Source organism: Symphalangus syndactylus, chromosome 13 (assembly GCF_028878055.3).
Source record: "Symphalangus syndactylus isolate Jambi chromosome 13, NHGRI_mSymSyn1-v2.1_pri, whole genome shotgun sequence".
Taxonomy (NCBI): domain Eukaryota; kingdom Metazoa; phylum Chordata; class Mammalia; order Primates; family Hylobatidae; genus Symphalangus; species Symphalangus syndactylus.
Genome location: NC_072435.2, coordinates 37,368,127 through 37,389,721, shown reverse-complemented (window position 1 = coordinate 37,389,721; position 21,595 = coordinate 37,368,127). Strand labels below are relative to the sequence as shown.

The 21,595-nt window shown below is 52.3% G+C and overlaps 1 protein-coding gene across 9 annotated transcripts in view; it reads left to right on the top strand.

The window, feature by feature from the left end:
• KANK2 (KN motif and ankyrin repeat domains 2) overlaps positions 1-21,595 on the top strand; it is a 32,823-nt gene that overhangs the window by 1,866 nt on the left and 9,362 nt on the right. For 2 of the 9 annotated variants that reach the window (XM_055236637.1, XM_055236638.2), the window contains exons 2-9: positions 170-406; positions 1,361-1,476; positions 1,896-3,107; positions 16,120-16,287; positions 16,393-16,495; positions 18,328-18,567; positions 19,158-19,245; positions 20,473-20,692. In XM_055236637.1, the coding sequence (XP_055092612.1) occupies positions 1,440-1,476; positions 1,896-3,107; positions 16,120-16,287; positions 16,393-16,495; positions 18,328-18,567; positions 19,158-19,245; positions 20,473-20,692 (2,068 nt within the window). In that variant the 5' untranslated portion in view covers positions 170-406; positions 1,361-1,439. Of the gene's footprint in view, positions 1-169; positions 407-1,360; positions 1,477-1,895; positions 3,108-16,119; positions 16,288-16,392; positions 16,496-18,297; positions 18,568-19,157; positions 19,246-20,472; positions 20,693-21,595 lie in introns of all 9 variants that reach the window. The other 7 variants (XM_063616005.1, XM_055236633.1, XM_055236639.2 and 4 more) reach the window with 7 other exon arrangements.

The window sequence follows — 21,595 nt, the reverse complement described above, 5'->3', positions numbered from 1 at the left end:
CCCACCCCCCTCGGCTATTCCAATCCTGCTCCAATCCCGCTTGCTCCCTGCTTCTCCATCTCTCTTTGGTGGCCAGAAAATATTTTCAGTCAACTTTCTGTTGCTCAGGGGTGAGCCTCCAGGCAAATGGAAAACGGAATTTCCTGCAATTGGTAACCGTGTGTTCCAGGTGTTGAAAGACAGAGAAGCGAAGACAGACGTGGAAAGACAGGGAGAGAGACACGGAGAGAGACGCAGACAGACGTGGAGAGAGACGCAGAGAGACAGAGAGGTGGAGAGACACAGAGAGACTTGGAGAGAGACAAAGCAAGACAGGACGGGAGAACAAGGACAAGCTCAGGTGCCCCTGGAGCCCCAGCCCTGCCTTCATGCCCAACAGGTGCCCTACCCGGCCCATCCTCCCAAGGTACCTGCTGGCCACAGCACTCAAAGGCCAGAAAGGATTCACTCTGATGGTGGGATGCGCTGGGGCCTCTGCAGCATGATGGCTGGAGGTCAGATAATAGAAAGGACCAGCCAAGTTCAGACGGGTTATACTGGGGACAAAAGAGCCCTGGCCAGCCTCCAGGGCTGAGGGGGGTTTAGTGAGAGACTCTGATTGTCCCTCCCTTTTGCAGCCTCCAGGCGCCCCCTCTTACTTCCTCCCCTCCACCCCCAGGACTTCCTGGGCCTCCACCCGGCCCTCTATCCCTACTGCGCCCCTGAGCCCGGACGCATCCTAGGCGGGCAGGAAGTTCTATGTAGCCCGGCAGTGAAACTGTTTATTTTTAGAGAAAATTGTTTCCATAAAGGGGAAAGGCTTCACTCCTAGCTGCCTCCCCAACTTTCCCTACCCCTTCCCCCCGACCCAGTCCAGGCCTGACCCAGCTCTCAGCTTTGGGGTCACTGGGGGTTCCCTTCGCCATGCTTTGCCTCTCTTTGTCCCCCTGCGTCTCTGTCTCCTCAGATCCTTGCGGGAAGACGAGGTTCCCCTCTTCCCCAACCCCTTAGCGCCTCAACCCCCATCCCTCCCTGTGGCCAGCTCCAGGCCTGGGCTGAGGGGAGGGGGTGCAGGAAGGGTGGGGCCTGTTGGGCTTGGGGCCCCCCAGCCCCAGGGCTATGTGGAAGCCGGGCTGTGGGAACAGCTGGAGCCTGTCCAGGGGCTGGACAGATGTGCATGCAGGCAGTGAGGTTTGGTTTCTTTGTTCCAGACCTGCGGAGGGGGGGTCGGGGGGGCCCTTCCGCAGCCAGGCTGGGTGTGTGTCTATGAGTGGGTCCCAGACCTGGGTTGGGGGGCTGGGTGAGCCAGCTGTGGAGGGGACTGGCCTCATCTCCTCCCTGTAGACTCCTAACTCCTGACACCATGGTTCCCTTTCCCCAGGTAAGCCTCAGCTGGTGCTGCAGGCAGTCTGACTCACAGTCCCGCAAGTGACTTCCAAGGAGCATCTGCAGACAAGAAGATGGCCCAGGTCCTGCACGTGCCTGCCCCCTTCCCAGGTCAGGGGACTCAGGGAAGAGGGCCCTGCCCTGGGGAGCTTCAGTTCTGGAGACCTGAGGGGGCCGGGGACCCTGCCCTGGGGACACAGCCCAACAATTAGAGGTCTATGGGAGGAGGCAAAGTCCTGCCCTGGGAGGGTCTGACGGGGGAGGCAGAGTCTTACCGGAAAAAGGGGGTAGTCTAAGCCGGGGGACAGGGCCCTGTCCTGGGTGATTTGAGAGGGGACATAGCCTAGCACCGGGATTCTGAAGGGGAGGCACAGCCCTGCTCTGGGAGGGTCTGAGAGCAGACGCGGTTGAGTACCAGGTGGGCTCCCATCTCTTGGGCAAATAAACCCCAACTCTCCCCAGGCATCAGTCTTCACTCTGAGAATGGGGACAAGAGGATTCAAAGGTCCTGGTGTTTCTCCCATCCCCAGGGACCCCTGGCCCAGCCTCCCCGCCTGCCTTCCCTGCGAAGGACCCCGATCCACCCTACTCCGTGGAGACCCCCTATGGCTACCGCCTGGACCTGGACTTCCTCAAGTACGTGGACGACATCGAGAAGGGCCACACGCTGCGACGCGTGGCGGTGCAGCGCCGCCCCCGCCTGAGCTCACTGCCCCGTGGCCCTGGCTCCTGGTGGACGTCCACTGAGTCGCTGTGCTCCAATGCCAGTGGGGACAGCCGCCACTCAGCCTATTCCTACTGCGGCCGTGGCTTCTACCCTCAGTATGGTGCTCTGGAGACCCGCGGTGGCTTCAATCCGCGGGTGGAGCGCACGCTGCTGGACGCCCGTCGCCGTCTCGAGGACCAGGCGGCCACACCCGCAGGCCTGGGCTCCCTGACCCCCAGTGTGGCTGGCTCAACAGCCTCCCTGGTGGGCGTGGGGTTGCCACCCCCGACACCACGGAGTTCGGGACTGTCCACACCGGTGGCTCCCAGTGCCGGGCACCTGGCCCACGTGCGGGAGCAGATGGCGGGTGCCCTGCGGAAGCTGCGGCAGCTGGAGGAGCAGGTGAAGCTGATCCCTGTGCTCCAGGTGAAGCTCTCGGTGCTCCAGGAGGAAAAGCGGCAGCTCACAGTACAACTTAAGAGCCAGAAGTTCCTAGGCCACCCCACAGCGGGCCGGGGTCGCAGCGAGCTCTGCCTGGACCTCCCCGATCCCCCAGAGGACCCAGTGGCACTTGAGACCCGGAGTGTGGGCACCTGGGTCCGAGAACGGGACTTGGGCATGCCTGATGGGGAGGCTGCCCTCGCCGCCAAGGTCGCTGTGCTGGAGACCCAGCTCAAGAAGGCGCTGCAGGAGCTGCAGGCAGCTCAGGCCCGGCAGGCTGACCCCCAGCCCCAGGCCTGGCCACCGCCGGACAGCCCAATCCGAGTGGATACAGTCCGGGTGGTAGAAGGGCCGCGGGAGGTGGAGGTGGTGGCCAGCACAGCCGCTGGCGCCCCTGCACAGCGGGCCCAGAGCCTGGAGCCTTATGGCGCAGGGCTGAGGGCCCTGGCAATGCCTGGTGGGCCTGAGAGCCCACCTGTGTTCCGCAGCCAGGAGGTGGTGGAGACGATGTGCCCAGTGCCCGCTGTGGCTACCAGCAACGTCCATATGGTGAAGAAGATTAGCATCACAGAGCGCAGCTGCGATGGAACGGCAGGTAAGCGGTTGCAGGCCGGGGAGAATGGCTTGGCAGGGGGACCCTCTTTCTTCCTATGGCTCATCCTGGACCCTCAGAATGCCAGGGTCCAGGCAGAGTGTGGTGGCACATGCCTGTAATCCCAGCACTTTGGGAGGCCGAGGCGGGCAGATCACTTGAGGTCAGGAGTTGGAGACCAGCCTGGCCAACATGGTGAAACCCATCTCTACTAAAAATACAAAAATTAGCCAGGCGTGGTGGCACTCCAGCCTGGGCAACAGAGGGAGACTGTGTCTCAAAAAAAAAAAAAAAAGCCAAGGTCCACCCCAGCCCTGACCTTCCACCAGACACATCACTCCAACTCTTAAGAGTCTCTGTCTTATCATCCACAAAAGGGGGAGAATTGTGCAGCCAACCTCAGGGCTGTAGCAACCATGCAGAGAAATTAGGTGACTGCCACTTTGTCAGTATCCAGAAAGTGGGAGGTATTTGGGGGAAAGTTCCCCAAGACTGTTGGTTTACCAGGCAGAAATCCTCCCTGTTTATTCAGTAAGTGGCAGGAATCAATCTCAGACCTGTTTAAGCAGTGAAAAGGAAATGTGTTATTATGTAACTGATGGCAGCTTCAGGCATGGCTGGATCCAGGTGCACAAATATCTTGTTGTTGTTGTTATTAAGAGATGTAGTCTCACTCCATTGCCCAGGCTGGAGTGCAGCTGGTGCAGTCATGGCTCACTGCAGCCTTGACCTCCTAGGCTCAAGCAATCCTCCCGCCTTAGCCTCCCAAGTAGCTGGGTCTACAGGCATGCACCACTGTGCCTCGTTAATTTTTTTTTATTTTTTGTAGAAACAAAGTCTTGTTATGTTGCCCAGGCTGGTCTCAAACTTCTGGGCTCAAGTGATGCTCCTGTCTTGGCCTCCCAGAGTGCTGGGATTACAAGCATGAGCCACCACGCTGGCCTCAGTGCTCAGATATCATCAGGAATCTAACTTGGTGCCTTTCTCTTCTTGTTTACCCTGGGAGCTTCTCTTTCAGGCAGGCAAGGGAAGGTGACCTCACTGCTCCAGGCATCTGTCTGTCCAGTTTAGTGGAGAGGGAGCTCCTTAATCCAAAGAGCACCAGTAAAAATCCCAGAGGGGGCCCTCATTGGCTGGCCTGGGTCATGTGCCCATTGCTGAGCCAATCACGGTGTCCCTGTCTGCCTAGCCGTGGACGCCAGGGGTAGGGGAGCGCCACCCAAGCCCTGTGGCCTTTGAGGGAGGAAGGGGGTGCTTCCCAGAGGAAGTACTGAGTCCTCATGCCAGGAAAGGGGATGCCGGCTGTGCAGAATGTCAGCTGCCGGGTTGTCCTGAGGTCCCTGGGAGAAGCCGCCCAAATGATTCATAATAACGACAGCTGGGCCGGGCGCAGTGGCTCACGCCTGTAATCCCACACTTTGGAGGCCGAGGCAGGTGGATCGCTTGAGGCCAGGAGTTCAAGACCAGCCTGGCCAACACAGTGAAACCCCGTCTCTATTAAACATACAAAAATTAGCTGGGCGTGGTGGCACACGCCTGTAGTCCTAGCTAGGCTAAGGGAGGAGAATTGCTTGAACCTATGAGGCGGAGGTTGCATTGAGCCGAGGTCGCACCACTGCACTCTAGCCCGGATGACAGTGAGACTCCATCTCAAAAAAAAAGAAAAAAGAAATAAATAAACCCAGGACAGCTTGAATCTGCAGCAGGGCTCGAAGGTAGGGCCCAAGTTCTCATCCCAGCCTCAAATGTCAGGTGGCCAGAGCCCCTACTGACAGACCGGAGGGCACAGGCTGGAGGGCAGGGACCCAGCTGTGTTTTCTCGCCGGCCCGTGTTGTTCCTGGCCAGCTCTGGACACCACCCGCCTGTTCTGTGTCTATCCCAAACACCAGGCCCTGAGGTTCTGGCCCCCTGCCAGAGGCCCCGCCTGGCCCAGCCTCAGAATCTCTGAGAGGCAACCACCATTCCAGACGTGCCTCCCAGAGCAGCTGAGAGGCCTTCTGCCTGCAGGACAAACAGACATAGTGATGTCCACCTTCTTTGCATGCAAGCTGCTGCCCTGAAAGTTCTTCCTGGAGTCTCATTTTATTCTCTCTTGCTGCAGCCAGCCCCAATTTCTGCCTTGCTTGAGCCAAGCTGGAATGTTTTAATTCATTGCTATATCTTCCTTTTTTTTTTTTGAGACAGAGTCTTGTTCTGTCGCCCAGGCTGGAGTGCAGTGATGCAATCTCGGCTCACTGCAACCCCCGCCTCCCGAGTTCAAGCGATTCTTCTGCCTCCGCCTCCCGAGTAGCTGGGATTACAGGCATGCACTACCATGACTGACTAATTTTTGTATTTTTAGTAGAGATGGGGTTTCACCGTGTTGATCAGGCTGGTCTCAAACTCCTGACCTCAGGTGATCCAACCTTCTCGGCCTTTGAGCAAGCGACGAAATCTCTCTATGCCTCAGTTTCCTCATTTGCAAATGGGGGGTCCTGATGGCACAGTATCACTGGAATAATGTGAGGCTTTAATATGTCAATTCAGCCGGGTGTAGTGGCTTATGTCTATAATCCTAGGGCTTTCGGGGGCCAAAGCAGGAGGACTGCTTGAGCCCAGGGGGTCGAGGCTACAATGAGTTTTGACCACGCCACTGTACTCCAGCCTGGGAAAGACCAATCTTGTGGGCGGGGGTAGGGGGGAGAGAATCACTTCATGTCAAGTGTTCATCATGGTACCAGGCATGTGTTGATACTTGGTGCCCAAGGTCAGCTCTTGGCTCTACAGCCTGTCAAAGGAGCAACTTTTTTTTTTTTTTTTTTTTTTTTTTTTGAGATGGAGTCTTGCACTGCCACCCGGGCTGGTGTGCAATGGTGCTGTCTCAGCTCACTGCAGCCTCCACCTCCTGGGTTCAAATGATTCTCCTTGCCTCCACCTCCCAAGTAGCTGGGATTACAGGCACCTACCACCACACCCAGCTAATTTTCTTGTACTTTTAGTAGAGACGGGGTTTCACTATGTTGGCCAGGCTGGTCTTGAACTCCTAACCTTGTAGTCTGCCCGCCTCAGCCTCCCAAAGTGCTGGGATTACAGGCGTGAGCCACGCACCTGCCCTCCAGGGAGCATCTTTGAATGAAGACGTGAAAGGAAAGAAGTCACCAAAAGAGGTGGAAAAAACAATGTTCCAGGGAGGAGCACAGCAGGGACAAAGGCCCTGAGATAAGCAGAGGCTCGGGCTTATCAAGGGGTTGAACAAACTGGAATGAGCTACCGCACCCAGCCTAAATTAAAAAAAAAAAAAAAAAAAAAAAAAACTTATTATGGGCCAGGTGTGGTGGCTCACGCCTATAATCCCAGAACTTTGGGAGGCCAAGGTGGGCAGATCACCTGAGGTCAGGAGCTCGAGACCAGCCTGGGCAACACGGCAAAACCCCATCCCTACTAAAAATACAAAAATTAGCCAGGTGTGGTGGCACACACCTGTAATCCCAGCTACCTGGGAAGCTGAGACAGGAGAATCGCTTGAACCGGGGAGGCGGAAATTGCAGTGAGCTGAGATCGCATCGCTACTCTCCAGCCTGGGCGACAGAGTGAGACTGAGACTCCATCTCAAAAAAAAAAAAAATTATTTTGGCCTTCAGGAGTCCAAAACTGAGTTCATCTCATTCCTCAGCTCCTGACAACCATCCACGTTAGGCTGTGCAGACCACTTCTGTTGTATTACTTATTATTTTTTCACCTTCAGCCTCCATCTTCAACCTTCAATGCTAAGGGTCAGTAAATATTTTCACTTTTGCGGGTCATATAGTCTCTATTGCATTGATTCAACTCTGCCTCAGTTCTTTTTTCCTCCCCACTTTATTTTTATTCCTTTTATCCTTTTTATTGAGATGAGGCCTCACTATGTTGCCCAGGCTGGTTTCAAACTCGGGTACTGAAGTGTTCCTTCCACATCAGCCTCCTAAGTAGCTGGGATTACAGGCGTGTGCCACCATGCCCAGCTTTTTCTGATTTTATTGACGTATACTTAATATGCAAAAAAATGCACATATTTAATGTATACATTTTTGAGTTTGGTGCTTCAGGGCCTTCATTTTGCAGTTGCAAAAGCAGCCATAGACAATATGGAAATGAACGAACATGGCTGCATTCCAATAAATCTTTATTTGCAGACCCTGAAATTTCTATTTCACATACTTTTCGTGAGTCCCAAATTAAATCCTTCTTTCCCATCCATTTAAAAATGTAAAAACAGCACCCACAGGCTGAAGCTCACCACCCTCCGCTCTCTACCGTCAGTGCCACCCCCACCCCATCTAATACCATTCCTTACAAACCACCTTCCAGAAACTTATTTAGACATTTGAGTGTCCTTGAAAAATATGCCTTGTGCGTGTTTCATTTCCATAAATGGTGCTGTGCTTCAGAAAAACAAAGATCTCTTTCTATTTCTTATTTTTTCCTCTCCTTACACTATTTTCGAACTCTCCACACTGATGTTTGTAAATCTGGTTTGTCACTTTTTATTTTCTTTTTTTTCTTTCTTTTTTTTTTTTTTGAGATGGAATCTGGCTCTGTTGCCCAGCGTGGAGTGCAGTGGTGTGATCTCGGCTCACTGTAACCTCTGTCTCCCGGGTTCGAGCAATTCTCCTGCCTCAGCCTCCCAAGTAGCTGGGATTATAGACGTGTGCCACCACGCCTGGCTAATTTTTGTATTTTTAGTAGAGACGGGGGTTTCACCACATTGGCCAGGCTGGTCTCGAACTCCTGACCTCATGATCTGCCCGCCTGGGCCTCCCAAAGTTCTGGGATTACAGGTGTGAGCCACCCCACCCACCTACCCTCTTCTCTAATCCCCTCACAGTAGGTATCTGGTTACTTCTAATTTCTGGCCACCATGAACAATGCTGGAGTCATCTTCACACATCCCCTCCTGTGGGACTGCCCATTCCTAGAGGATTTGCAACTTCACTCCAAGTCCTGTCTGATCCTTTCCAAAAAAGGCTCTCCCTATCCGCACTCCTAACACCATGCCCTGGTTCAAGGTGTCCATTTTCTCATATCCTCACCAACATATGGCTTTATCTGTCTTTCTAATTTTTCTTCGAGACAGAGTTTCACTCTTGTTGCCCAGGCTGGAGTGTAGTGGCGCGATCTTGGCTCACCGCAACCTCCACCTCCCAGGTTCAAGTGATTCTCCTGCCACAGCTGGGATTACAGGCATGCGCCACCATGCCCAGCTAATTTTGTATTTTTAGTAGAGACGGGGTTTTACCATGTTGGTCAGGCTGGTCTCCAACTCCCAACCTCAGTTGATCTGCCCGCCTTGGCCTCCCAAAGTGCTGGAATTAACAGGCGTGAGCCACCGCGCCTGGCCTCTTCTTTCTTTTTCTTTTTTTTTTTTGAGACAGAGTCTTGCTCTGTTGCCCAGGCTGGAGTGCAGTGGCATGATCTTGGCTCACTGCAACCTCTGCCTCCCAGGTTCAAGCAATTCTTGTGCCTCAGCATGTCTAGTAGCTGGAATTACAGGCACCTACCACCACGCCTGGCTGATTTTTGTATTTTTAGTAGAGACGAGGTTTCACCATGTTGGCCAGGCTGGTCTCAAACTCCTGTCCTTAGGTGATCCGCCCGCCTCGGCCTCCCAAAGTGCTGGGATTGCAGGCGTGAGCTACCACGCCCGGCCCTGTCGAATTTTTTTTATCCATCTGATAGCTGCTGCATAATGGTATCTCCTCATTGTTTTGTTTCGTTTTTGAGACAGGGTCTCATTGTGTCACCCAGGCTGGAGTGCAGTGGCACAGTCACAGTTCACTGCAGCCTCAATCTCTCGGGCTCAAGTGATCCCTCCACCACAGCCTCCTGAGTAGCTAGGACTAAAGGCAAATGCCATCACATTCGGGTAATTTTTTGTAGAGATGAGGTCTTGCTCTGTTGCTCAGGTTGGTCTCGAACTCCAGGGCTGAAGTGATCCACCTCAGCCTCCCAAAGCCCTGGGATTATAAATGCGAGCCTCGGAATTCAGCCCTCCTTACTGTTTTCATTGGCATAGCTCTGATAGGCAGTGAGAGATACGGCTTCTCTGTGTATGCCTAATAAGGTTCCTCTGTAAGTCAATTACTTGTAGCCTTTCTCCATTTTTTCTCTGAGCAGTTTTTAGAAGTTCCTGGTATCTTCCAGAGTCAAAACTGGCAAACTACAGCCTGTGGGCCAGATGCAGCCTGAAACCTATTTTTCTACAACCCACAGCTAAGAATGATTTTTACGTTTTTTTTAAATGGTTGAACAACTTAAAAAGTATATTTTGGGCCAAGTACAGTGGCTCACACCTAATAATCCTGGCACTTTGGGAGGCTGAGGCAGAAGGATCACTTGAGGCCAGGAGTTTGAGACCAGCCTGGGCAATATAGTGACACCCCATCTCTACCAAAAAATTAAAAATTTGTTTGGCATGGTGGCGTGCAGCTGTAGTCCCAGCTACTTGGGAGGCTGAGGCAGGAGGATTCCTTGAGCCCAGGAATTTTATTGTTGTTGTTGTGGAGATGGGGTTCCACCATGTTGCCCAGGCTGGTCTCAAACTCCTGGGCTCAAGCGATCCACTCACCTCAGCCTCCCAAAGTGCTGGGATTACAGGCATGAGCCACCATGCCCGGCAAGCCCAGGGTTTTGAGGCTGCAGCAAGCTATGATTGGACTTCAGCCTGGGCAACAGAAGTTGCCTGAAGTAGACTGGGCGCGGTGGCTCAACTGAGGTCAGGAGGTCGAGACCACCCTGGCCAACATGGTGAAACCCGTCTCTACAACAATACAAAAATTAGCCGAGCATGATGGCAGGTGCCTGTAATCTCAGCTACTCGGGTGGCTGAGACAGGAGAATCGCTTGACCTCGGGAGGTGGAGGTTGCTAGTGAGCTGAGATCGCGCCATTGCACTTCAGCCTGGGCAACAAGAGCGAGACTTCGTCTCAAAAAAAAGAAAAAAAAGAAGTTTCCTGAGGTCACTGCCTGCTTCTCTGTTGGGGCAGAATGGGATTTAGGTGCTGCTCTAGTTTATTTATTGATTTTTTTTCACATTAAAAAAAAAAAAAAAAGAGTATTGCCCTGTCTCAAAAAAAATATTTCTTGACATGAACAAGATTATGTGAAATTCAAACTTATTGGATACAGCCACTCAGAATCACTTACATACTGTCTGTGACTGGTTTTGTGTTAGAACTATGCCACAGTTGAGCAGTTGCAACCAAGTCCTTATGTCTGACATAACCAAAAATGTTTGCTATCTAGCCCTTCCCAGAAAGTTTGTTGACCCTGTTCTAGAAGATTATCCCTTGCCAATTTTTGCCTGTGCCAATCTCCGGCACTCCCCCACCGCACCCATGAAGATCTTAGAGGTCTTCATTTTTGTTTTTGTTTTTGAGACGGAGTTTCGCTCTGTCATCCAGGCTGGAGTGCAGTGGCACGATCTCGGCTCACTGCAACCTCCGCCTCCCAGGTTCAAGCAGTTCTCCTGCCTCATCTTCCCGAGTAGCTGGGATTACAGGTGCCTGCCACCATACTCTGCTAATTTTTGTATTACCAGTAGAGACTGGGTTTCACCATGTTGGCCAGGCTGATCTCAAACTCCTGACTCAACTGATCCGCCCACCTTGGCCTCCCAAAGTGTTGAGATTACAGGCATGAGCCACCACGCTTGGCCATAAGTCTTCGTTTTGAATATAGTTAAAGCCATTATATTTTGCATATGTGGATCGTGCTTGGAGGAATTTTTAAAAGAATCTTAACTGGGCACATTGACTCACACCTGTAATCTCAACACTTTGGTGGGAAAATTGCTTTGAGCCCAGGAGTTCCAGGCCAGCCTAGGCAACATAGTAAGACCCCCATCTCTACAAAAAATACAAAAATTGTTTTATCTATGTTACCACAATATTTTAAATGGTGAAAAACTTTGAGAGGCTGAGAAAGGAGGATCGCTTGAGGCCAGGAGTTCAAGACCAGCCTGGCCAACATAGTGAAACCCCATCTCTACTAAAAATACAAAAAAATTAGCTGGGCATGGTAGCGGGCACCTGTAATCCCAGCTACTTGGGAGGCTGAGGCAGGAGAATCGCTTGAACCAGGGAGGCGAAGGTTGCAGTGAGCTAAGATGGCCCCACTCCACTTCAGCCTGGGGTGACAATGCGAGACTCTGTCTCAAAAAAAAAAAAAAAAAAAAATTAGCCGGCCATGGTGGTGCATGCCTGTAGTCTCAGCTGCTCGGGAAGCTGAAGTGGGAGGATCACTTGAGCCAAGGAGTTCGAAGCTGGAATGAGCTGTGATCACACCACTGCACTCCAGCCTAGACAACAGAGTGAGACCCTGTCACTGAATGAATGAATGAATGAATGAATCTTTCCCCTTCCTGAGTCCCTGATACTCTGCTACATTATCTCCCTTTAGCTTTGTAGTTGTACCTTCATCTTAATTCTTCACAGTTTCTTGTGTACAATATGAGGTAGAGATCCAGCTTGGCTCTTCTCATGTAAAGTAAGCTGCTTCTCCCAAAACCACACCACAGAATCCACCGTCTCCCACTGGCTTGTGGAAACCCCTTCTGTCTTACCCTCAGTGCCCAGAGATTGCAGCCTGTGCTGGGCTGTCTTCTGTGTCCCATTGGTCCATTTATTAATGCAAAAATGCCCTGCTATTCTCATGGTTGTGGCTTTGAAATATGTTTTACTCTCTCACAGACCAACTACTCCATCTTTGCTCTTGTTTTGTAGAATTGTCTTAGCTTATGAATGGACTTTAGTTCTTTTGTGTAAATTTTAGTGTCAGTTGGCCCCATTCCCCAGTGGGATAACAATAATAAGTATGATCAATTTTATTACTACTTCTTGTTGTTATTCTAGCATTCTACATCTAACCTTAAATTCCTTAGACTGGAAGGAGCCATCCCAGGTTTTGAAGTCACTGCCTGCTTTTCTGTTGGGGCAGAGTGGGCTTTGGTTCTGCTCTAGTTTGTTTGGTTTTATTTTTTTCACTTTTTTTTTTTTTTTTTTTTTTTTGAGACAGAGTCTCACTCTGTCGTCCAGGCTGGAGTGCAGTGGCATAATCTCGGCTCTGCCTCCTGGGTTCAAGCAATTCTCCTGCCTCAGCCTCCCAAGTACCTCCTCCCAAGTACCTGGGACTACAGGCATGTGCCACCATGCCTGGCTAATTTTTTATATTTTTAGTAGAGATGGGGTTTCACCGTGTTAGCCAGGGTGGTCTCGATCTCCTAACTTTGTGATCGGCCTGCCTCAGCCTCCCAAAGTCCTGGGGTTACAATCGTGAGCCACCGCACCTGGCTGATTTTTTTCTTTTTTTTTTTAAAGATAGGGTCTCACTCCATCACCCAGGCTGGAGTGCAGCAATGCTGTCATAGCTCAATGTAACTTCAAACTCCCGGGCTCAAGCTAATTTTTTTTTTTTTTTTTTGAGATGGAGTCTTGCTCTGTTGCCCAGGCTGGAGTGCAGTGGCACGATCTCCGCTCACTGCAAGCTCTACCTCCCAGGTTCACGCCATTCTCCTGCCTCAGCCTCCCGAGTAGCTGGGACTATAGGTGCCTGCCACCATGCCCAGCTAATTTTTTTGTATTTTTAGAAGAGACGGGGTTTCACCATGTTAGCCAGGATGGTCTCGATCTCCTGACCTCGTGATCTGCCCGCCTCAGCCTCCCAAAGTGCTGGGATTACAGGTATGAGCCACCGCGCCCGGCAACACCTGGCTAATTTTTTAATTTTTTGTAGAGATAGAGTCTTGCTATGTTGCCCAGGCTGGTCTTGAACTCCTGGCCTCAAGCGATCCTCCTGCCTCAGCCTCTCAAATTTTTTCACCATTTAAAATATTGTGGTAACATAGATAAAACATAAAATTTACCATCTGGCCGGGCATGTTGGCTTACACCTGTAATCCCAGCACTTTGGGAGGCTGAGGCAGGCGGATCACTGGAGATCAGGAGTTCGAGACCAGCCTGGCCAACATGGCGAAACCCCATCTCTACTAAAAATATAAATTAGCCGGGTGTGGTGGCACACATCTGTAATCCCAGCTACTCAGGAGGCTGAGGCAAGAGATCACTTGAACCTGGGAGACGGAGGTTGCAGTGAGCCAAGATCGCATCACTGCACTCCAACCTGGACGACAAAGCACGACTCTGTCTCAAAAAAAAATTCAATCATCTTACCCATTTTTGAGTATATAATTCAGTGGCATTAAGTACATTTGCATCATTTTTTGTTTGTTTTTTCTTGTATTTGTTAGGGACAGGATCTCCCTATGTTGCCCAAGCTGGTCTCACACTCCTGGGCTCAAGAGATCCTTGCCCTTCAGCCTCCCAAAGTCCTGGGATTATAGGTGTGAGCCACCATGTCCAGCCCATTCACACTATTGTGCAACCATCACCACCATCCATCTTTAGAACTTTCTCATCTTTCCAAACTGAAACTCTGTCCCCATTAAACACTCACTTCCCATTCTCCTTCCCCCAGCCCCCGGCACCCACCATTCTATTTTCTGTCTGTTTAAATCTGACAACAGTGGTTCACACCTGTAACCCCAGCACTTTCGGAGGCCGAGGCAGATGGATCACTTGAGGTCAGGAGTTCGAGATCACCCTGATCAACATGGTGAAACCTTGTTTCTAGTAAAAATACAAAAATTGGCCAGGCATGGTAGTGGGTACCTGTAATCCCAACTATTCAGGAGGCTGAGGCAGGAGAATCACTTGAACCTGGGAGGCAGAGGTAGCAGTGAGCCGAGATCACGCCACTGTAATCCAGCCTGGACGATGGAGAGAGACTGTATCAAATAATAATAATAAATCTTGACAACTCTAGAGAACTCCTGTGAATCGAATCATGCAATGTTTTTGTCCCTTTTGCATCTGGCTTCTTTCACTTAGCATAATATTGCTCCACCTCATTTTTTGGCTCTCCCAGGATTTCTTTTTTTTTTTTTTTTTTGGGAGACAGAGTCTCGCTCTATCCCCCAGGCTGGAGTGCAATGGCGCGATCTCGGCTCACTGCAACCTCCGCCTTCCGGGTTCAGGCAATTCTCCTGCCTCAGCCTCCCAAGTAGATCGGATTACTAATGTCTACCACCATGCCTGGCTAATTTTTATATTTTTAGTAGAGACAGGTTTTGCCATGTTGGCCAGGCTGGTCTCTTAATTCCTGACTTCAAGTGACCCACCCACCTCAGCCTCCCAAGGTGCTGGGATTACAAGCGTGATCTACTGCGCCCAACCTCTCCCAGGATTTCAAGTTAGGCACCCTGCATTTTGGGCAGAGATTGAGATAGTGAATCCGTCTCCTGGCCATGCAGTATGTTTGTTTGTTTCATGTGAATTTATTACCAAGTTTAAAAAGAAAAATCAAGAGACTGACGTAGCAACTAGCGTTTGCTCTTGCTCGGTTCCCCACTCATGAGTTCAAACCCTGGCTCTGGCATGGTTTTTATGTTTTCTGTGGTGTGAGCTGGCCACACCCTGGTCTGGGGATGCTGTTGGCCATGCTGATGACCGAGTGTCTCATGCAGCCGGCCCTGTCTATGTTACTCTTTGTCTGTGTCCAGCATTTGGTCACCGTTCTATACTAAAGTTGAATATTGCCTGTGGGCCTCAGGAAGTCACTGTATATGGCAAAAAAAATTTAAGGCTGGGCATAGTGGCTCATGCCTATAATCCCAGCTATGTGAGAGGCTGAGGTGGGAGGATCCCTTGTGCTCTGGAGTTCCAGAGCAGCCTGGACAATATAACAAGACCCTGTCACAAAGAAAAAACCCCAACAACCTTTTTAACCATTAAAGGGAATTCAAATTAATTGGTCTTCAGAGTTGGCGCCCAGGCAGACAGGAAGGGGAACCCCCGAGGAAATGCTGACACAGAAACCATGCATGGGCTGGGCGGTGCTGCTCAGGCGGTAATCCCAGCACTTTGGAAGGCGGATCACTTGAGCTCAGGAGTTCAAGACCAGCCTGGGCAATATAGTGAAACCCCATCTCTACAAACATTACAGAAAATTAGCCGGGCACAGTGGCATGCACCTTTACTGACTGCTGCTCAGGGGGCTAAGGCAGGAGAATCACTTGAATCCAGGAGGCACAGGTTACAGTGAGCCGAGATCACATCTCTGCACTCAAGCTTGGGTGAAAGGAGTGAAACCCTGTCTTAAAAAGCAGCCATATGTGGCCCGGGGGGACCTGAGTGGATTCCAAGACATTGATGGCTACGCGAAAAGGAAACGACTTCCATTCCACGCTGTTGGCTGGCAGTCCAGGACCTCAGCGTCCAGGAAGTCACCTTTGTCCTCAGACCAACCTGGGTGGGTGTTTTGTTTTGCTGTCTTTTGTTTTGTTTGGTTTTTTTTGTCAGGATGTGTTTTTTTATTTTTTGTTTTGTTTTATTTTCAAGACAGAGTCTCGCTCTATTACCCAGGCTGGCGTGCAGTGGTGTGATCTCAGCTCACTGCAACCTCTGCCTCCCAGGTTCAAGCAATTCTCCTGTCTCAGCCTCCCAAGTAGCTGGGATTACAGGCATCCCCCCACCATGCCCAGCTAATTTTTATATTTTTAGTAGAGATGGGGTTTCACCATGTTGACCAGGCTGGTCTTGAACTCCTGACCTCGTGATCTGCCCGCCTCAGCCTCCCAAAGTACTGGGATTACAGGCATGAGCCACCGTGCCTGGCCAAACCTTATTTTTAGTGATCACTCAGGCTCAAGCCAGGAATATGGGGCCACAGGGTTGTCCCTGTCCCTGACTAGCTGCTGGGCAGGCACTAAACTGTGGTTGGAACTGGATTCTGCCACCTGCTCAAGGGGTTACCTTGGCAGCTCTGTGCCTCAGTTTCCTCATCTGTAATAATCCGACTTCCCTCCAAGGGACAGGAAGACTGGATGTGGTAACACAAAAATCAGCCCTGTTAAAGCTCCTGGCCCAGGGTGTATGACCCGCAGGGCTGTGGTGGTTTGGCTTTTATGACCGAGAGCAGACACCTCATTTCCTGTCCCTCCAGGCCTCCCAGAAGTTCCTGCCGAATCATCCTCGTCACCGCCGGGGTCAGAGGTAGCCTCCCTTACACAGCCTGAGAAGAGCACAGGCCGAGTGCCCACCCAGGACACCAACCACAGGGAGTCCACCAGGCAAGCAGCCTCCCAAGAGTCCGAGGAGGCCGGGGGCGCCGGTAAGTGGTGGGTGGCTGCCAAGAGGGACAGGGCACCGGGATGGCGCCAGTTTGGAGTCTGGCCCTGAAGGATTCTCACAACACCTCCTCTGTCCTCCCCTCCAGGTGGGCCCCCAGCAGGCGTGCGATCTATCATGAAACGGAAAGAGGAGATTGCAGACCCCACGGCCCACCGGAGGAGCCTCCAGTTCGTGGGGGTCAATGGCGGGTGAGAGGAGAAGGCCCCACCCCCCCCCCATACTTCCCGCCCCCTCCTCCATCCACGCACGAGAGCCTCCTAATTACCTCATTCCGAGCTCCTTGCTTTGGTTAATTCGTTTAATCAAACCATAACACAGAGATGAGGAAACTGAGGCATGAGAAGGCTAAGCGCGTTGCTGGAGCTCACTCAGTGACCCAGGAGTCAGCCCCGGGTGCCCTGGCTCAAGAGCTCAAGGTGTAACCACTGCACAGCTCTACCCCACAGAAGGTGCCGGACTCCGCTTCCTCCCCTGATAGAGCTCCTGGTCCAGTGGGGAGCTGGGCGCTGATGGGTGGTTGGAGCCATGATGGGGAACACTCAGGTGGTGCAGGGCCTCAAGAAAAACACAGGCCCTAGGGGAGTCCCAGAAGGAGGAGACACAGGTGGTATGGGAGAAGTAGGAGCTAGCAAGGTGAAGAGAGGGTGTGGGGAGGGCTCTCCCGGCAGCGGCACAGTGTGGGTAAAGGCTCAGAGGCGGGAAAGCAGAGCGACACGAGAACTGGGAGGTGCAGGGAGTGATGGTTGGTTTGGGGCCTTGAATGCCGAGCCTAGAAGCTTGATTAGGTTTTGTCCAGAGCCAGCAAGAAACACGAGAGAACCCTATTTGCAGTGGAACAGGAGTCTGAATCACCTGTGTTAAAAGGGCTAGAAGTGGCCGGGCGCGGTGCCTCACATCTGTAATCCCAGCACTTTGGGAGGCTGAGGCGGGTGGATCACTTGAGTTCAGGAGTTCAAGACGAGCCTGGCCAACATGGTGAAACTCCATCTCTACTAAAAATACAAAAAATAGCTGGGTGTGGTGGGTGCCTGCAGTCCCAGCTACTTGGGAGGCTGAGTCAGGAGAATCGCTTGAACCCAGGAGACAGAGGTTGCAGTGAACTGAGATTACACCATTGCACTCTAGCCTGGGCGACAGAGCGAGACTCTGTCTCAAAAAAAAAAAAAAAAGGCTAGAGGTGGCTGTGCGCAGTGGCTCACATCTGTAAACCCAGTTCGAGATCAGCCTGGCCAATATGGCAACATGGTGAAACCCTGACTCTACTAAAAAATACAAAAATTAGCCGAGCACAGTGGTACAAACCTGTAGTCCCAGCTATTTGGAAGGCTCGGGCAGAAGAATTGCTTGAACCCAGGAGGCAAAGATTGCAGTGAGCCGAGATCGCACCACTGCACTCCAGCCTGGGCAAGAGTCAGACCCTATCTTAAAAAGGCTGGTGATATGGCTGAGCGCAGTGGCTCACACCTGTAATCCCAACACTTTGGGAGGCCGAGGTGGGCAGATCAATTGCGGTCAGGAGTTCAAGACCAGCCTGGCCGAATAGCGAAACCCTGTCTCTACTAAAAATACAAAAATTAGCCATGCGTGGTGGCGGGCTCCTGTAATCCCAGCTACCCAGGAGGCTGAGGCAGGAGAATTGCTTGAACCCAGGAGGCAGAGGTTGCAGTGAGTGCCACTGCACTCCAGCCTGGGCAACAGAGCAAGACTCCATCTCAAAAAAAAAAAAAAAAGAAAAGAAAAGAAAAGAGTGGTGGGTATGCTAGAAGTGTCAAAGGGCAGCAGGTGAAAAGCAGCGCCCCTCCCCCCAGGCATGATCATAATCACTGCTAGTGTTTATTGAGCGCTTACTGTGTGCCAGTTGCTGTAAACCACATCCCACAGCCCTGGAATGTCAATACTGTCGTTGAACAGATGGGGAAGCTGAGGCCCACAGAGATCAGGTCGCCAGATCCCTGCCTTCCTTTCCCTCCATTTCTCATTCCCTCTGCAGCGTCTCCCCGCCCCGCTCATTGCTCCCCAGGTATGAGTCGTCATCCGAGGACTCCAGCACAGCAGAGAACATCTCAGACAATGACAGCACAGAGAACGAGGCCCCAGAGCCAAGGGAGAGGGTTCCGAGTGTGGCCGAAGTCCCCCAGCTCAGGCCTGCAGGGACGGCAGTGGCCAAGACTAGCCGGCAGGAGTGCCAGCTGTCTCGAGAATCTCAGCACATACCCACCGCTGAGGGGGCATCAGGATCAAACACGGAGGAGGAGATCAAGTCAGTTTTCTGGGTGGGAGGGATTCAGGCAGGGCCGGGGGTGGATGACCTCTGCCTCAAACCCCCACCATTCAAGCCCTTTGAAGGACCCTCCTATCAGTCATTGCACACTTTAGTCTGAATTAGCGAACGAGCACTTGCTCCTTCTGGGCATCTGAAGTTCTGGAGGCTTTGCAAAAGGGCCTGGTGGAAGTATTTTGGGCTGCTGGGGTTCGGATTTGGGGGACCAGCCAAAGTTTATCCTGAAATCACCCACCTACTTTGGGACGTTTCCTCTACCTGCCTGTTCTATTTATGTCTCTTTTTTATTCCCCTGGTGAAAAAATTTGCCCTTGGGAAATATTTTCCATCTGCCAATGGGCATTTGGAATAAACTTTGGCTTGTTTGTCTACTCTCCCTTGGGGGTCTGCATGTTCCCCACATCTGCCCCTTGGGGTGCAATGTAAATGTGTGTCCCGGGTGAAGGAGGGTCTGAGATGCTACCATTCAGGTGACCCTAGTGTGAGTGACGTGGTGCAGAATGTCAAGTCCCTTCCCAGGCATCACAGTGGGGCTTAACTTAGTCCCCCGCTTTGTCTGTTCCTGGCAGGATGGAGCTAAGCCCTGACCTCATCTCAGCCTGCTTGGCCCTGGAAAAGTACCTGGACAATCCCAACGCCCTCACGGAGCGGGAGCTGGTATGATCTGGCCCTGGGCCTAGGTTGGCCCCCCCTGGACTCCTACCTCCACCCCACCCGTGGCCTCTCCTCATCCTCAGTGACTTCCTGCTCCTGCCTAGTGGGGACCCTGACACCCAAGCCCAGAGCATGGGGGTGGTGGTGCTCAAGTCATGGGCCTCAGAGAGAGGCCAGGGAGATGGGGAGAGGCTGGAGGACAAACACTCACTGGCCGAGCCTGGCCTTGGGTTCCTGTTCTTCCTAGGGGCTTCAGGGGCAGGGCATCCAGATTTCCCTTTTTGGGCATCTACACTTGACTTTGGAGATTATAACCAGGGCTGGGCATGGTGGCTCATGCCTGTCATCCCGGTGCTTTGGGAGGCCAAGGCAGGAGGATCGCTTGAGGCTAGGAGTTCAAGACCGGCCGAGGCAACATAGTGAGACCCCATTTCTACAAAAAAATTTTTTTTTTGTTTTTGTTTTTGTTTTTCGTTTTTTTTTTTTTTTTTTTGAGATGGAGTCTTGCTCTGTTACCCAGGCTGGAGTGCAGTGGCGCGATCTCGGCTCACTGTGACCTCTGCCTCCCAGGTTCAAGCAATTCTTCTGCCTCAGCCTCCCAAGTAGCTGGGACTACAGGCGTGTGCCACCACGTCTGGCTAATTTTTTGTATTTTGAGTAGAAACGGGGTTTCACCATGTTGGGCAGGATGGTCTCGAACTCGTGACCTCAAGTGATCCACCCACCCTGGCCTCCCAAAGTGCTGGGATTACAGGTGTGAACCACTGCACTCAGCCTCTACAAATTGTTTTAAAAATTAGCTGGGCATAGTGGTGCACGCCTGTGGTCCCAGCTACTTGGGAGACAGAGGCGGGAGGATAGCTTGAGCCTAGGAGGTTGAGGCTGCAGTGAGTCCTGATCATGTAACTGCACTCCAGCCTAGGCAACAGAGCGAGACTCTGTCTCACAAAAAAAAAAAAAAAAAGAGAGACAGAGAAATTATATCCAGGGTGGAGGTGCTCACACCTTCCTCGGGGAATGTGTTGGGGATTGCAAAGTCCACACCCCACTCCAAGGGTCTTATTGGGACAGAGATGTCTACACTTCCCTCTGGGAGCATCTGCACTTCCCTTGAGATCCTTTTCCAGGACAAGGGCACCACACTTTGCTCCAGGGGGCCCATCTGGGGTGGGGGGTGTCCCAGTGGGCCTCCCCCGCCCTCACATCCTCTCCCACCTGACTCGCATGCAGAAAGTGGCCTACACCACAGTGCTGCAGGAGTGGCTGCGCCTGGCCTGCCGCAGCGACGCACACCCTGAGCTGGTGCGGCGGCACCTGGTCACGTTCCGGGCCATGTCTGTGCGGCTGCTAGACTACGTGGTCAACATCGCCGACAGCAACGGCAACACGGCCCTGCACTACTCCGTGTCTCATGCCAACTTCCCCGTGGTGCAGCAGCTGCTCCACAGCGGTGAGCTCAGTGGGGAGGATAAGGCAGCTCTAAACCAGCCAGCTGTCCGCCATGCCCAATCTGATAGGGAAGACACTGCCTTCCCCATCTGATGGGGAAGATGATGGAGGAGACGCGGCCTTCTCAGTATAATAGAAGGAACACCTCTCTCCCAGTCTGATGTGGCAGATGCCACCTTCCAATCGGATGTGGAGGGACACCAGCCTTCCAGTTTGATAGAGGAGACAGCACCTTCCCAATTCAATGCAGGGGGTATATGGCCCTCCCGGTCTGATGGAGGAGATGCTGCCTTCCCAGTCTGATGGAGGAGATGCCACCCTCCCAGGCTGATGGAGGAGACACCACCTGCCTAGTCTAACGAAGGAGATACCTTCCCAGTTCATTGTGGCGGGGATGTTGCCCTGCCAGTCTGATAGAGGAGATGCTGCCTTCCCAGTCTGATGGGGGAAATGTGACCTTCCCAGTTTGATGTGGGAGATGCCACCCTTCCAGTCTGATGGGGGGGACACCACCCTCCCAGGCTGATGGAGGAGACACCACCTGCCTAGTTTAGTGGAGGAGAAATCACCTTCCCAGTTCATTGTAGGGGGAATGTGGCCCTCCCAGTCTGATAGAGGAGATGCCGCCTTCCCAGTCTGATGGTGGAGACACCCTCCTAGTCTAATGAGTGAGACACCACCTTCCCAGTCTAACGAGGGAGACATGACTCGCCTAGTCTGATAGCAGAGACTCCACCCTCCTGGTCTTATGGGGCAGATGCTGTCCTCCCAGTCTGATGGAGGAGACACTGCCTTCCCAGTCTGGTGGGGGAGGCACGGGCCCTACCTTTAGCCAGCGTAATGGAAAAGGCAGAAGTGATGTTAGGGAAACGTGGCTCTAACACGCCTGCATGATGGAGGTGAC